The sequence below is a fragment of the Caenorhabditis elegans genome, chromosome II (genome assembly GCF_000002985.6).
Source record: "Caenorhabditis elegans chromosome II".
NCBI lineage: Eukaryota > Metazoa > Nematoda > Chromadorea > Rhabditida > Rhabditidae > Caenorhabditis > Caenorhabditis elegans.
The window spans coordinates 14,840,000-14,855,268 of record NC_003280.10 but is presented as its reverse complement, the minus strand read 5'-3'; the positions used below and the strand labels follow the sequence as shown (position 1 = coordinate 14,855,268).

The following is a 15,269-nucleotide window of genomic DNA, read 5'->3' as shown; positions in this document are numbered from 1 at the left end:
AAAACGACAAGCCGACGTCAATATTTCTGTGGCGTTGCTTATCTTTTTAAATAATAATTTAAATTGAAAAACAAAACAAAATTCAAAACTGTCGAGCTACAACTGTTAATGAAGGGTGTTCTAACTTTACTGTAAATGAATTACCATCATTGCTATGATAGTGTGAAACTAAATAACTTGAAATTGCATTTGTCACTGAAAACTAGCTCTGAAAAAGTATAAAAATGTTTTTTCAAACTCTAAAAAAATTCCCACGGTTTTTATTTTTATGGCGTCTGAATAGTCTTTGATTTTTTTTTCTTTTTTAACAATGAACACAATAATGTTTCGCGACTGATGTTTTTTGCGTAAATAGGTCTGAAATCATCAGAGTCGAAGAAGAAAATAATTTTCAATTCCAATCAGAGATCAGTCACAGGTAATCGGAAATATCAAGGATCAGAAAAATCTCACCAGTTAATATTAATTTAATAATGTTAATTTAATACTAAGTTCTAGGATATTGTTGTTTCCAAAATTTGAACAAAGCGCTGTAATTTTTGAACTTCCTGTCTAAACTTTAACGTGTCAATCAAGAAACTTTAATTTTTGACCTGAGATCAATGTTTGATTATTTTCGACTTTTTGCCAGTTTGGCCATGCTCTTACAATTCAACAAAAAAATATTCAAACTGCCACTCACAGAGATTAAGAACCAGACATTAGTTGATATGAAGTGCACATTGGTATAGTATTTGTGGACGATCACTGTTTCAAAAACCAATTTTTTTGCAGAGTTTTGGAGAGACAGGTGATAACTTTTTGTTTTATAAGGTGATCTCTGAGTTTGTTCACCAAAACAATATAGAACTCAGGGGTCAGATGGCAATTGCCGGAAATTTCAATTCCGGCAATTTGCCAATTTGCCGAATTTGTCGGAAGTTTAAGGGATTTTTATAAGACGAAAACACTGTGCCTTTTTGAAATTTTTTGCTGTTTTCTTTAGATATTTTCATAGAATTTACTTACTTTTCAAAATAGATATATGAACATTGATAGGATGCGTACAACTTTGCTGATTAAAAATGAAATTCTGAAATTTCCAAAAAAGTGCCAAATCACAATTTGCCGAAAAATTTTCGGCAATCACAGTGTTTCTGGCAAATTCGGCAACTCGGCAATTTGTCGGAAATTTTCAATTCCGGCAATTTTCCGATTTGCCGGAAAATTCTGAAATTCAAATTCTAACATTTTCAAGCCAAAAAAAAGTTTTTTTCCGGTCGACTTTGAAAATAAAGGAGAAAGTAGGTAAACACTGAGATTTCACTATTTATGATTTGGAGGTACTTCGTAATTTTTTTCTCTAAAACCTGGAAAATTGAAAGTTTTAGTGAAAATTTCCAAAAAACCACAAGGGACTATGGCATACAGGTGTTTTTGAACTATTTGTCTTGTGCTTTCAGTTTTATAATAAATTCGTGAACATTCCGGGTTCTAGATTCTGAATAACACAATAGTTATTTGCAGAAAATTAAAAGTCAAATATTGTACAGTCTCAACCTTTGTTCCACGTCCCTCTTATCTTTCTGGCAGACATTTTTTTCCCAAAAAAAATCCCCAATTCTGTCACATGCCACCGTTATCACTTTTTTGAATGGTTCGTTTCAACGTCGAGTCGTTTTTTTAACCAATTCCCAATTTACTGGATGTTATCAGTAGGGCGATCGAATTGGAAGGGTCTACAAAAAATAGAAAGTAAGAAAAAGGGAATAAGAGAATGAGAAATTTTCAGGACGAAACTGAAGTTGCCACATTCTGGAAAGTAGCAGATTTTGGGGGTTCCATTTCACAGGGTCCATTTCCCGATTTTTCGATTCTCTTGAAGTTGATCCGCATTCCATGGGATCCATCATCAGTCTCCACCAGTTTGTCCCCGTTACTGCTCACAATTCCCGAATATGGAAATTCCTTCAAACACTGGAACCCATTTTTTGCCAACAGAGTCTGATTGGCGAATGATGACGTGGCAGATACGATTCCATCTACGTTGTGAAGCCTAGCAGCCGACATGTTCCTGGAGAGCATTTTTGTGGCGATCCCCTGGCGTTGCCATGGTTTTCCGACGCTTGAGATCTCGCGGTAGACGACTAGGTTCACGTCTGATGGTGCGAGGTTCCAGAACTCGTCATGGCATTTTTGAACGATGGTCACTGCAAATATATACTTGAGAGCAGGGGTGTGCGGCACATTTTGAAATTTGTCGAGCTAGGCAAAGTCGGCAAATTTGGCGAACTTGATGCTTGATGATGTGGAGAACGGCAATTTGTCACCGCTTTGTTTGACATTAGCCGAAAATTTTCAACCTTACCAATTTTTATAAAATTAATGTTTCATATTGTTCCTACAGTTCACCGTAACTCACTAAATCTCTGCAGAGCCTCCGAGTATCCACTAGTATCATGGTCGCCTTTTCCATTTCCATGCTTCATCCTCTCCTCGTCCTCCTCTCGACTCCACATTGAATTCAATAACACCGCAACAATGTTCTCACCGTCTTCAGTTGTTACTACTGTGGAGATCGGAAGTTTCAGACTGCTGGTTGTCATTTCTCCAAATATTGGAAGCCATTCTTCAAGGGCGATTTTGCTGGCCTAAAAGTGTTTGTTTTGATTTCTAAACTTTAGCAGTCCATATTTTTGATGTTTTTGGTCTTATCAAAAAAATTTCAAACGGAAAATTTTTGGCTCACCCGAATACTGGGCTCTTCGTGATAAAAATGCTCTGCCAAAAACTTCAAAATCCTGTCAAAATCCGATTTTTCAGCAGTTCGATAAATGTAGTTGGATGACATGTTTTAGCTGAAAATTTGAAAGTTAAATTTAGATTAAATCAAAACTTAATTTAGAAAAATTGAGACTTCAAAACAATTGCCGGAAATTTTAAATTCCGGCACATTGCCGGTTTGCCGTTTGCCGGGTATCAATTTGCCGGAAGTGTTTTGAGTGATTTTTTATATGACGGAAACATTTGAAACTGTGTCTTAAAAAATGCATTTAAAAAATGTTTGGCAAGTTTGGCAAGTCAACAACTTGACGATTTGCCGATTTGCCGATTTGCCGGAAATTTCAATTTTGGCAATTTGCCGATTTGCCGGAAATTTTCAATGCAATTTGCCAATTGGCCGGAAATTTTCATTTTCAGCAATTTGTAAATTTGGCGGAAATTTCAATTTCGGCAATTTGACAATTTTCGAGAAATTTCAAATCCGGCAATTCCCCAATTTGCCGGAAATTTCAATTCCGGCAATTTGTCGATTTGCCGGAAAAATTGTTTGCCGCTCATACCTGAATTAGGTACGCACTAAATTATAGCTGCAAAATTACAAAGTCCATTAAAATATAATACCTTGTCAGACAAGTTCTATTCAGACAACAATTTGAACCATTTTTAAATCTTAAAAACCAGTGATTTCTGTGAAAAAAGAGAAAAACACAAAAACGCGATGGTCTCATAAAAAGTAAGATGAAAAATAAATTATCTTCAACGTACGTCTAGTCACCCTTTTAAACATGTGAACCGGCCAAATGATATCAGAGGTATCATTTTGAAAAACAATAGGAAAAATGATAGCAACTTCATTGTAGTCGAGGGGTTTCTACTCGTATTTTATAGTGAAATTGGATATTTGAACTTGATTTTTTGGCTTTTTAAAAATTGCAATTGGAAAAGAAGGCTACACTTTTTGATAGCGCTTTAAGATAGAGGGTGTAAGTTGATATTTTGCTAGGGCTTCCATGCAGGAGTTAAAACGCCTGCCTGCCTGACCTGAAGGCGACCTTCGCCTGCCTCTCGCTTTAATCCGCGCTGTATGCTATGACATACATAAACTGTTTTATGTCTTAATTTGATTTTCATCAAATTGATAAAAATGAGAAAATTCGAAATTTGTAAATTCACGAAAAAATGCAAAAAGAGGTGTGAGGCGGGCAGGTTTCAGGCAGGCCCTTAAACCGCGCCTACCTACCAGGGAAGCCCTATATTTTGCTATAAGTGACAGAAAATATGAATTATAAATATAAATTGTTGAAAAATTATAACACCTTTTCTACTAATTTTTCAAAAAAAAAAAGCTCAGTGTTGTGCGCTTTATTCTTTTCTGAAACATAAAACTACGTAAAAGCAACACCAAACGTGGGAAAATGATCTATCAACCAATTTTTCAATATTTTGACTTGTGTAAATGTTTTAAAAAATTCCAAAAATATACTCAACCTCTTTAATTTCCAATCAAATTTTTCTAAATTTTTCCTAAATACATTGTGCCTGAAAATGATGTTCCTTATCACTTTCCTCATTTTTTTTACCTTTTCTTATCAACCAAATTGCATTCTATTATCACTTTATTCAAACCTTTCCCAGAGAGGAGTTTCGGAGTGAAAAAAAACCATTTATGGCAGATTGACAAAAAATTAAATCTTTTAGCAAAAAAAAAACAACAAATAAAAAGGAGCAATTATTAAAAAAAAATTACCAGTATTCGAGAAGTATACATAATTAGACCGGATTTTGGCTGGTTGGAGCAAATTTTCGCGAAATTCAAAATATTCAATTTTTTCAGATTTTCTCCTCGTGCTCGGCTACAGTAATCGTCGCCTGCTGGACTGCATAACTGCCGATTTTTTCGTTCAAATTGGGTGATCGGTACATGTGTTCTTCGTGGTTTCGGTACATTTCTGCGGATGGTGGTGCAAAGTGCTTGAAGCTTCTGAAAGTAGAATTTATTATTTTTGTTGAAAAAATTAACCAAAATTTTTAATCAAATTTTTTTTAAAGTGAATACATAATTTTAAAGTAAAAAATTAATTTTTTTGAACGACTTCCAAATTAGTATAGTTGAAAACAGAGCAAAATCCATTTTTGACTCATTTTTTTATTGTTGAATTTTTTCTATTACATTTAGAGTCATTGATGGAACTTTTTTCCAAAAAATTGTTCAAAAACTCACACCAACGCGGGACTCCTATTCGACGGGAACTGTATCGCATCCTTGATCGCCATCTCATTCTCCATAATCCTCTTCTCCCTCAAAAACCGACTTCTCGCAAAGCAAGCCATCATTCCGCATAGTGCGAGAGTAATTGCCAACAGGACTAGGAAGCCTAGTACCATGAAAAATAATTCCGGCTGGATCAGAGTGTCTGATCTTGGGTCCTCTGAGGTCATAAGGTATGGGGAAGCGGGTTTCCGAAGGATTGGCTGATGTTTGTCTTGCCTCATGTCTTGCATAGCGAGGATCCTTTCAGCCGGTACAATTTCCGACATACTTTTGTTGAAGAAGATCACTTGTAGATCTATAGAGTTTGTGGACATTATTCCATGTGGAGCTTTGTAGTAAACTGACTTCGGAATTGCAGTGAGCCCAGTAGAGTTGCTCAAGTTCTCCGTAAACTCTTGAATGACCCCCTGGGATACTGTACTTGGGGAGTACGGTAGCTCAAGGCTTAAGAGGTCACTGGAGTCATGGACATACACTCTTAATGCGGATTTTCCGATGGTTCCATCCACGGTGTCTCTGACTTGAAGTTGTACATTGAAGACACCTCCCACATAGTCGGTGAGTGGTTTTGAAAGGTAGATCTTTGGATTCTCGCCACCCCGGATGTCCAGCACATCTTCGACGTTTCTCGACATTCCTCGATACTCGAAGCTTGACGCAGTCACCGTATACTCTAGCTTCTTCTCTTGATCCGAAAGGTCTGGATCGTAAGCATTCAGCTCTAAAAGCTCGGCTCCTACTACAGTATCCTTGGAGACTACTGTGAAATATTGCGGCCTATCGAACGTCGGGCCATTGTCATTGACATCTTTCACCTTCACCAATAGCTTCATGGCAGCTGTTCCGATCAAATCTACAGAGTTAGAAGCTCCAATTTCGATCTCAAAATTATCTAGAGCCTCTCGGTCTAGGGCCTGCTCCACCATAACCTCGCCGGTCTTTGAGTTTAGTGAAAATTGAGGTGGAGATCCAGCCTTCAAATGATAGAACACTTCCTGAGACTCGTCTCCTTCTGTGGCCTTGACTGTAGCCACTACAGTATTTAAAGGCGCATCCTCTGGGATTTCAACGGTTTGTTCTTGGAGTTCAAACTTCACTTCGTGATCATCAACGTCAAGAATTTTCAGCTCGGCTCCTGATTCTACAGAATTGTACTTTCCAGCCACCAGCTTTAGGGTTAATAGGTAGCTCTTCTGCTTCTCGAAGTCGAATTCCTTAGAGGTCTTCAGCTCCCCATTAGCTGAGTTAATACTTAAAATTTCAGAGTTAGGCCCAATAATTGAGTACTCCAAGGCACATTTCCCTGGTAGCACGTCTGCGGAAACTTTTCCGATTACAGTGTCTATTGGGGTGTTCTGTAAAACTCATGTTTTATTAATGTAAAATTATTCCTGTAAAACAAACTTCTCGAACATAGAAAATCAAGTTCTCATCTCTCTTGAACTTTGGTGAGCACTCATTCGACTTGATCACATCAATGACTACGGTAGCGTTGGCAGATCGAACACCGGCTTGGTCGATATTGCTAGCGAGCACGGAAAACTTGTGCATTCCTTCGGAGCCTGAAAATTGATAATTTAGAAATTATAAACCTCTTACATGTAAGAAGGTTATGCGTACCAAGTTTGGCCTATTGATCGACTTGTGAGCTACATTTAGCCCACATGTTTTCGTTTTACAGCCCACTCCCCCCCACTTTTACGGCTCTCTGCCCACCTGCTGTGTGGCTCTCACTCCTTACTCTATCCCCTATTTATAAAACTTTATTAAATTGTATATAGGGGTGGACAGCAAACGATGTTTTTTCCGGCAAATTGGCAACTTGCCGGAATTGAAACTTCCCGGCAAATTGGCAAATTGCCGGGTATGAAAATTTCCGGCAAATCGTCAAATTGGCAAATTGCCGATTCGCCAAATTTTCCGGAAAAACTGCAACTTGCCGGAAAAACCGACAATTGCCGAAAATTATTGGAAAGTTGTGGTTTTGCACTTTTTTGGAAACCGGTTCTCTACAAATTTGAAAAAGTAATGTTGCAAAAGTGTCCTAAAAAAATATTTCTCTGTAGAATGCACTTGCGCTGACGTTGTACATGATCTCATTTTGAGCGGGTCTACAACAGGGGCGCGCGGCAATTGCAATTTCGGCAATTTGGGCACTTGCCAAAAATTGCCGATTACCGAAAATTTTCGATTGCGGCGCACCCCTGGTCCTGGCCACAACTCCTTACCTGCCAACCAATCCTTGCTTCTAATCGTTCCATCCTCTTCAATTCCAAACAAGCTACTCATTCCCTTCTCATCGGACGTCATCTCAAACTTCACAAGCTCTTTACTTGCCACCTCGACTTTTCCGACATATGAGTTTATAGGCAGGTTATCGTACACCGTTGCGAAAATCTGATTTTCTACCAAATCAATTCTAGGATTACGGTTTTTCTTGAGCGAAATGTGAACTGGCACTGAGATTGTTGGATTTTCAGCCAGTGCGACTAGAAGATCCATCTCATCGTCTAGATCATCGAATCTTTCTTGCTCATCAGCAAGACGGAGTGCTCCTTTTTCATCAATTTTGAAGTGTTTCGAGTGACCGCCTTTTTTCAGAACAAACTGATTCACAGGTTCTCCATTTCCCCCGACTGCCGAAACTACAGTAATCACTGAATCCTTTGGTGTCTGACGTGGCAGGGTGACGTCGTATCTGGACTCTGTGAAATGTGGATGAAGAGTTTTCTTTAGTGTTAGCGTGGTTTCCGTCGATTTTTTCTCGGAGCCATCTGATACTTCGACGTGGATTTTGAGCTGCTCAGCTTCCACGGTCAACTCCTTCTGAGTCACTATTGAACCATCATCAAGGATTTGGAACAAGTGCTCAGGCTCAATTGAATACTGCAGATTTTCCTTCATCGGAAGCACAGTAACCTTGTAGATGAAGCTCCCAACTGCCGAATCCACTGGCACAAGGATCTCAGTTGGTAGGGGAATCAGGTTAAGACCCATTGGTTCTTCTTCTGATTTCTCGCGTTGGATCACAATGAGTCGGGTTACTGTAACGCTAGGCTCCTTGGGATGAGTGGAGTCGCGGGCGGTAATTTTCAGAAGAATGGTTGTGATTTTCGATGTTTTCAAATTTCCAGAAACTACCAAATGAGCTACTTTTTCTTCAGATTTGATCTCAAACAACTGTTCTTGGAGAGGGATCATATTTCCGTTCTCGTCTACGCCATTCTCCATCGTCAACTCGTATGTCAACTTGGCATCCTTATCCTCATCCTGGAACTGGATCAATGTCACCACCACGCCATTTGGGTCTTCTGAGGAGATGAGCTCGATTTTTTCGAGCTCATCGCTTGTGGACACTGGATTCGAGCCGATTCCCTTGAGGTTGATGTGCACTTTGGTGGAGGCCATTTTCAAGCCGCCTTGTTGGACAACGACCTGGAAATTTGGGTATTAGTGTTCAATTGTACGAAGGTGCAGCCAGCAAATTTTAGTACCTGGGGTACTACGGGCTTTGGGATTTATTTTTTGCTCAATTTCTCCATGCATCGTACTCAAAATTGTAATATTAATTTTTATGCATTTGTAAATAGTTAGATTTTTTCCTAAGCCTAAGCCTGAACCTAAACCTGCGCCTAAGCCCAAGCCCAAACCCAATCTCAAGCCTTCCATGTAGCTTTACTCACCGTAACATCATCTTCTCTGTCTCCCTTCACCATTTTCCCAGTATAAACCAGATCTCCATTTGGCTCAACTTTGTAGAGATCGATACGACCTTCAGTGATACGGTAGACAACTGGGCTTGCGGATTTTGCTTTGATATTCCCCAAAATTGAGTTGATGTTCTCTGCGGTAATGTCATAGGACTCCTGGAAAATATTTAGACGTTTTATACAATTTTTCATGGAAATCTGGTACCGGAATCGGATACTGCAAACCCAAAATCAGTTGTCTCACCTTTTCAAATCCAAATACGACATTCTTCTCCACTTCCGGCACAATTTTCACGTTGATCATCGCATCGGCAGTCTTATCACCGTCCGTCGCGACTACTGTCAAATTTACAGTATCTCCAAATGAACTAATTGACAGGAATTCCGGATGCAAAATTGACAGGATTCCTTCTTTCGGATGAATTGAGAATAGGCCGGATGCATCCCGAAGCGAATATAGAACCTCTGAACTTCCACCTTTTGTCGAGATTTTCACGAGATGGTCTTGCTCTCCGGTGTGCTCTTCGATTGTGGTTTGGTAGAGTTTTTGGGCCATTTTAAGAGAGGATTTCTGGAAAAAGAACAGATTTTTAGAAAAGACACAATTTTAAGTGTTTCCATCTTATAAAAATCCCTTTAAACACTTCAGACAATTTTATATTTCGGCAAATCGGCAAACCGGCAACTTGCCGATTTGCCAAATTTGTCGACCAAAAAAATTTGCCGAAAGCTAAATGCCGCTCACCCCTGATTCAAAACTTTCTGAAATTTTACCTTTTCCTCTTGAAAAGTGAGCAAGGCCTCCACGTGGTTCTCCCCATTCCGTAGCACCAAAATCACCACAAACGGAAACGTAACCTCACATGGCGTGTCCGCGTGGCATGGTACTGTATTCAGAATAATTTTGTCGTCTTCAAAAGTGGCAGTGACTCGTTGAGCGTAACTTCCGAGAATGTCTAGTTCCGAATTCGGTGGAATTGGTGAGCTTACTCTCACAATTGCAGTTTCTTTTTCTTGGAAATCAGATTTTACGACGAAGTTTGAAATTTCTGGAATTGATGGGAGATCCGAGGAAGCTTCAACCTCAAAATTGATGGTCTCTTCTTGAACTTTGCCGGAGATTACACCGATTGCTTGGAGCTAAAAAAAATGTATTTTTGAGGTGGCTCTTTCACATAAAAACCCTACCTTAACCTTGCTCTTCCCACTATCAAATGCATTTTTGTTCACTAAAATGAATTTAACAGGCTGACCAGCATCAATTATTGAGCCATTTATTGCAATTGGGGACGGATTTGTGCCTTCAAGCTCTAAGTTAAGAGCTTCGTCAATGTCCTAAAAAAATTTTTAAAAATTCTTTCATTACAAAAAAATTCTTGTAAAAATTCTTGTATTTTAAAAAATTCTTGTATTTTTTAACATAGTAAAAATTAATATAATTAGATCATCGAGTGATCTCATAAAATTTAGAGTTTCGGAAGTTTTTTAAAATTTAATACTACAATTCCAATCAGGGGCGGGCGGCTAACAATTTTTCAGGCAAATCGGCAACTTGCCGGAATTGAAAATTTCCGGCAAATTGGCAAACAGGCAATTTACCTGTTTGCCGAACTTGCCGAAAATTTTCGGCAAATTGTGGTTTGCACATTTTTTCTGGAAACTTCAGAATTTGAATTTTAAGTATTTCCGTCTTAGAAAAAATCCCTCAAAAAATTTCCTGCAAATTGATATCCGACAATTAGTCGATTTACCGATTTGCCGACTTGCCGGAAATTTTAATTCATTGCAACTTGCTCATTTGCTTATTTGCTGGAAATTTAGATTTTTGGCAATTTGCCTATGTGCCGATTTGCCGTTTTGCCGATTCGCCAAAGAAAAAAGTTTGCCGTCCACCTCTTGTTCAACTTTTAAAATTCAGAAAATACATATGTTCTTTATAATTTATTTTTGCTATTTCATCAAAATGACTCTAAGACCTTTAAGATATCTATTGGATAATCCAATTGACCCTATTATGTAATCACTTCCTATCTCTGTCTTTTTTCTTGGTTTCGGCAATAATCATTAATCACCGCACTTGTCTTATCAAATTTTTCTTTCATGAATCTCTTGATGGTTTTCTTGACGGACAAGTGAGACAAAAATCGAACACGCGAATTGGGTCAAAAACAACAAGTTTGCGTAGTAGGTAGGGTGGAGTGTGTGTGGGGTAGTGATTAAGCCTTGAAGGTTTTGGAACATTAGTGATAGGTAGGTGATTAAAAATTACCTAATGGATAGGGGATCGTAATTTGTCTTACTATTAGAATTTTTCTACAAGCTCAAACATTTTCAAGCGCACATTTTTGCCAATATTGAGAATTTAGTTTTTAGTTGAGATTTTGCATAGTCAATTTGAAGATTTATCAAAATTTTCAGTAAAATCTTTAGCAAATCGGCACATTTTTTTTTTGGCAAATCGGCACGAAAATTGGACACAATTTAGGTTTATTTAAATTGACTCAAAAAAATTTCAAAAACTTGTTTAACTTTTTTCTTGGATATTTAGTTATTTCAGCATTAGATAAAAAAAATTGTATCTTTTAACTTTTTTAAAACTCACCTCAGAAGCCCTTATAAACTCGGGTCCTATTATAAGATCACCTTCTTGAGCATTTCTCGGTATTTTGAATGTTGTGGATGGAATTGAAAGGAGGTCTGGAAAAATTTGAAATGAGGGCTTAACAATAATATAAATGTAGTGCGATTGCAAGTTTTTTGCAAACCCGTGAGATGTCGGCTGCCAAAGTTTTGTGACGTATTGTGAGTGGCAAATTAAAATATTTCAAAATCTCATTTACCAAGAAGAATAGACCATAAATTTCATGTTTGATTTAATTTGTTCAGTTTTCCAAAAAAAAAATTGAACATTCTAAGATCATTAAAAAATTACAACTTCAAATTCTGACCAAAAAATTCATAAATTCACAACAATTTCAAAAAGAGAAACTAAACTGCCTGCATGTCTTCAAAGTATTTACAAAGTATCAAACAATTTTATGCGAGTTCAGGTAAAAATGCAGACATTTAAAATAGGCAGGCAGGCATGAAATCGTGCCTGCCTACAACAGAAGCCTAGAAAACAAGTTTGAAAAATCTCACCTCCATAAACCAAAAGAGGTAGTAACAGTAGTAATAAAATGCCTTCTTCCCGCATACCTCACCAGGTGTTCCGTCTTTTTTTTTATTCGACAGCCGGTATCTCTTTTACCTTCCCGCAATAGATAGTTAAGCAGGAAAAAGAAAATGAACCTTGTGCAGAACAGTGAGAAAGAAAAAACAAGGGCGGCAAATGGAAGAAGGGAGTGAAGCGCCGCGGTAAAAATCATTTGAAATAGGTCATCTAGTGAAGAAGATCAGATACTTGCTGCTAGCCGTTGGAAGAGACTTGGTAGAAAAGAAGTTGAATTTTTCACGGAACATTTTTTGGGGGAAGGCGAGATGGTATCTGGAACAAGAGTTTGAAACGGATGCCTTTTTATTGAGGGTTGAAACATGGGGTCTAAGTTTTTTCCAGTTTTAGCCAGAGAAGGCAATATTAGAAGCTCTAATAAAGCAAAGTCTTCAAAAAACTGTTCTGAAAAATTTCTATCAAATGTTGCTCAAAAGTGCAAATGTTGAAAGAATGTAGTGCATCTGTACACCATCAAAAACAATTCCTTGCTCAACTAAAATCACAAAAATATAAAAAAAATTCTGGATTCTACAAAATTTGGTCTTTTTAGTGTATTTTAAATCGCCATAAAATATTTTGTTGAGAATTTTTGAGAAGTCATACACAGGAGGGAAAAATCTACGTTTGTGATCTACAAAAAATTTCGTTTTCGGCAGACTGCTGATTTGCCGATTTGCCGGAAATTTCTAATTTTGGCAAATTGCCGATTTGCCGTTTGCCGGATATAAATTTGTCGGAAGTCTTGAGAGGGATTTTTTAATAATACTGAAACACTTAAAACTGTGCCTTTTTATTTTTTCCCCTTTTCTTTAGATATTTTCAGATATTTTGCTTATTTCAAAATAGATGTAGAGACATTTAAAAAATGCATACAACTTTGCCGATTAAAATTGAAATTTGAAATTTTTAAAAAAAATATGCAAACTGCAATTTGCCGAAAATTTTCGCCACTTGCTTTTTTCCGGCAAGAATCGACAAAATGTCGGTTTGTCGATTTGCCGTTGCCGGAAAACATCGTGTGCCGCACACCCTGCATCTTTTTTAATTGAGCCGTTTTTAAGATAAATCCCATTTAAAATTGCGACTACTGTAGAAATTGATGTATGGAAGTAGGGTTTGCCTCCCCGCGCACATAATGAAGTTTGGTATATTTTTCAAACCAACATTAATTTTGGTGCTACTCCACCTTTGAATTTGGTAGCACACTAATATTATAGAATTAATAATTTTAAAACTCGGGCAAATTAATTTTTTTTTCGCAGCTCTTAATAGTCTCGCACAGACTACTTGCCGCCAGAACTTTGTGGAAATTACAATGAATTCTTAATTTTTATTTTGGTTTTAAACGGCATATAAGATTTTGTTACATATCGATTTTCCAAGGATATGGAATATTTCAAAATTAGCTTTGCAGGATCTAATGTTCTAACAGTCTCCATAAGTTTTGCATTATTACAGATTTATTCAAATTACTCCTGAGAGCAAGAAATATGGAATATTCATATCAGGGGTGTGCGGCAAAATTGCCGATTTTGACAAGCACGGAAAATTTTAAATAAGCATATTTGCCGAATTTGCCGCACGTTCCTGATTCATATATACTTTGTTCGATGATGTAAAAACTACATAAACATTCATCATCATTCAAACCTCAATATCTCAAACCTAATAACTTATTTTTAATTATGACAAGTTTCAAGTATACGGTAACAAAGGGCAAAGTATTTTTCAGAAACAATCGGATTTCTGAACAACAAAATGATGCAAATATATTTTGTCCCCAACAGGCGGTCGATCGTACTCTGCATTCCGTATTAAGTGACTAACCACGTGGGAAGGAAAAGATGTCTGATCTTAGAAGAAGGTGGAGACAATTGTCATCATGACTGGATTACTGTAGGTGTCTGTATTTAAGTTGGAAATAGTCTTTTGATGTTTTATTGTTTAGTGGCAGTGTTTGCACCTTAGTGGTTTGAACGATGTTTTGAAATATCCATTTTTCGAACACGTGTTGTGGTTTGGCGGTATATCTATTTTGGAATGTTATACTGCGTTGGAAAAATATTAACTTACTGTATTTCCTCTAGCAAAGCTATTTCTCAACTGAGGGATGCGAGACTAATATAAAAAATACGATCGTGCCTTCCCTTTTTACTTCAATTGCCTATTTTCAAGGTTGAGTTAGATTTTTGGGAAAATCGCTTCAAACCAATTTAAAACTTCAAGATCGAGTAGTGAAAACTTTAATTTTAAATTAAACAAGCTAAAACTGGCTTCCAATTTTGACAATTAATTTTTAAAAAATTTACGATTTACCATTCAGAAAAATGGACTCAACATGCAAAATGTGAGATATGCAAGAGTTCGTTTGTTAAACGATTTAGTGCACTTTGGTATATATATATTGATTGTATATGTTACCTAGAGTCTTCCCACTTGCCCTATGTCGATCCCCCTGTGCAGGGGGTTGTTACTGTGAGTGAGATGCATTCTAGTACCCGTGCTGAGCCACTGAGCCGCTGGGGGCGGTTGGTCGTCTTAAATTCGTTTTCTACGTAATATCCTCATCAATAAATGTTATTGTGATTGCACAACACGGTACTATTAACCTTACTAGCTAATAATACCGAGAGCGTCAATGTGAGTTTTTTTTGTTGTTATTTTCATTTGTTTTGCTGTTTTTCTGTTTTTCTGTGGTATTCTATAAAATGTGTGAATGGAGTTAAAGGTGTGGCGGTGTAGTCAATTTTTTATTGCCTTGTTGAACTCGAAATTGTCTGAAAATACCGAATTTCATAATGAAACTTTTTGTAAACTTTTTTTAAAAAAGTCATGGCGGCTCAAAAAATGACCTAAAATTAGTTAAAATTTGAAATTTGACTTGTCAGCGGCTGTAAACTAACTTTTTTTTTCTGAAATCACCGTCTAATTTTGGGTATACAAGTTTATTATTTTGAGTTTTCAACTTGATTTAGGTGCATTTAATAACGGCAAGAAGTTACCTAATTTCGGCAAATCATTTGGAAAAGAAACGTAAAGTTTTCATAAAATTCAGTTTTGAACAAATTTGTCCTTTTCTTTAATAGAAATAGAATAGTACAGACTACATAAAACTAAAACAAATTATCAGGCACCTAGGTAGGCCTACAGGTAGGCAGGTACAAGGTATGCCTGAGATGACCCCATATTTAATTTTTATGTTCTCTGTTTCTTGAAAAGTGCACGTCCGGAATTTTTACCATTAGTAGACGTCTCTCTTTTATTTTTTGAATATATATTCACTTTTTGTAAATAGTCTATTTTCAGACTC

General features: G+C 37.1%; 2 protein-coding genes across 2 annotated transcripts; both read right to left on the bottom strand.

The window, feature by feature from the left end:
- Positions 1-1,641: 1,641 nt before the first annotated feature.
- Positions 1,642-3,453, bottom strand: R05H10.1 (aralkylamine N-acetyltransferase). Its single transcript, NM_064675.5, has 4 exons — positions 3,324-3,453; positions 2,729-2,837; positions 2,402-2,630; positions 1,642-2,189 (listed from the first exon to the last, which is right to left on the bottom strand). Exons 2-4 carry the CDS (start codon positions 2,828-2,830, stop codon positions 1,768-1,770), a joined length of 753 nt encoding a protein of 250 aa, NP_497076.1. The 5' UTR covers positions 2,831-2,837; positions 3,324-3,453; the 3' UTR covers positions 1,642-1,767.
- Positions 3,454-4,363: 910 nt separating this feature from the next.
- Positions 4,364-12,092, bottom strand: cdh-7 (Cadherin domain-containing protein). The gene is made up of 10 exons (NM_064674.7): positions 11,887-12,092; positions 11,348-11,442; positions 9,934-10,080; positions 9,520-9,885; positions 8,990-9,316; positions 8,719-8,901; positions 7,264-8,470; positions 6,440-6,597; positions 4,985-6,390; positions 4,364-4,744 (listed from the first exon to the last, which is right to left on the bottom strand). The coding sequence occupies exons 1-10, from the start codon at positions 11,939-11,941 to the stop codon at positions 4,594-4,596; spliced, it is 4,095 nt and encodes a 1,364-aa protein (NP_497075.2). The 5' UTR covers positions 11,942-12,092; the 3' UTR covers positions 4,364-4,593.
- Between the last annotated feature and the right edge of the window lie 3,177 nt (positions 12,093-15,269).

What these genes read in the sequence shown, in the direction of transcription:
- R05H10.1 (NM_064675.5), bottom strand. Translation starts at nt 2,830, where the DNA reads ATGTCATCCAACTACATTTATCGAACTGCTGAAAAATCGGATTTTGAC. An exon ending in ACGAAGAGCCCAGTATTCGG is followed by an intron (nt 2,631 to 2,728) that starts GTGAGCCAAAAA and finishes AAACACTTTTAG; the next exon opens with GCCAGCAAAATCGCCCTTGA. An exon ending in GGAGGCTCTGCAGAGATTTA is followed by an intron (nt 2,190 to 2,401) that starts GTGAGTTACGGT and finishes ATATATTTGCAG; the next exon opens with TGACCATCGTTCAAAAATGC.
- cdh-7 (NM_064674.7), bottom strand. Translation starts at nt 11,941, where the DNA reads ATGCGGGAAGAAGGCATTTTATTACTACTGTTACTACCTCTTTTGGTT. An exon ending in GTGGGAAGAGCAAGGTTAAG is followed by an intron (nt 9,886 to 9,933) that starts GTAGGGTTTTTA and finishes CATTTTTTTTAG; the next exon opens with CTCCAAGCAATCGGTGTAAT. An exon ending in TGATTTTCTATGTTCGAGAA is followed by an intron (nt 6,391 to 6,439) that starts GTTTGTTTTACA and finishes TGAGTTTTACAG; the next exon opens with AACACCCCAATAGACACTGT.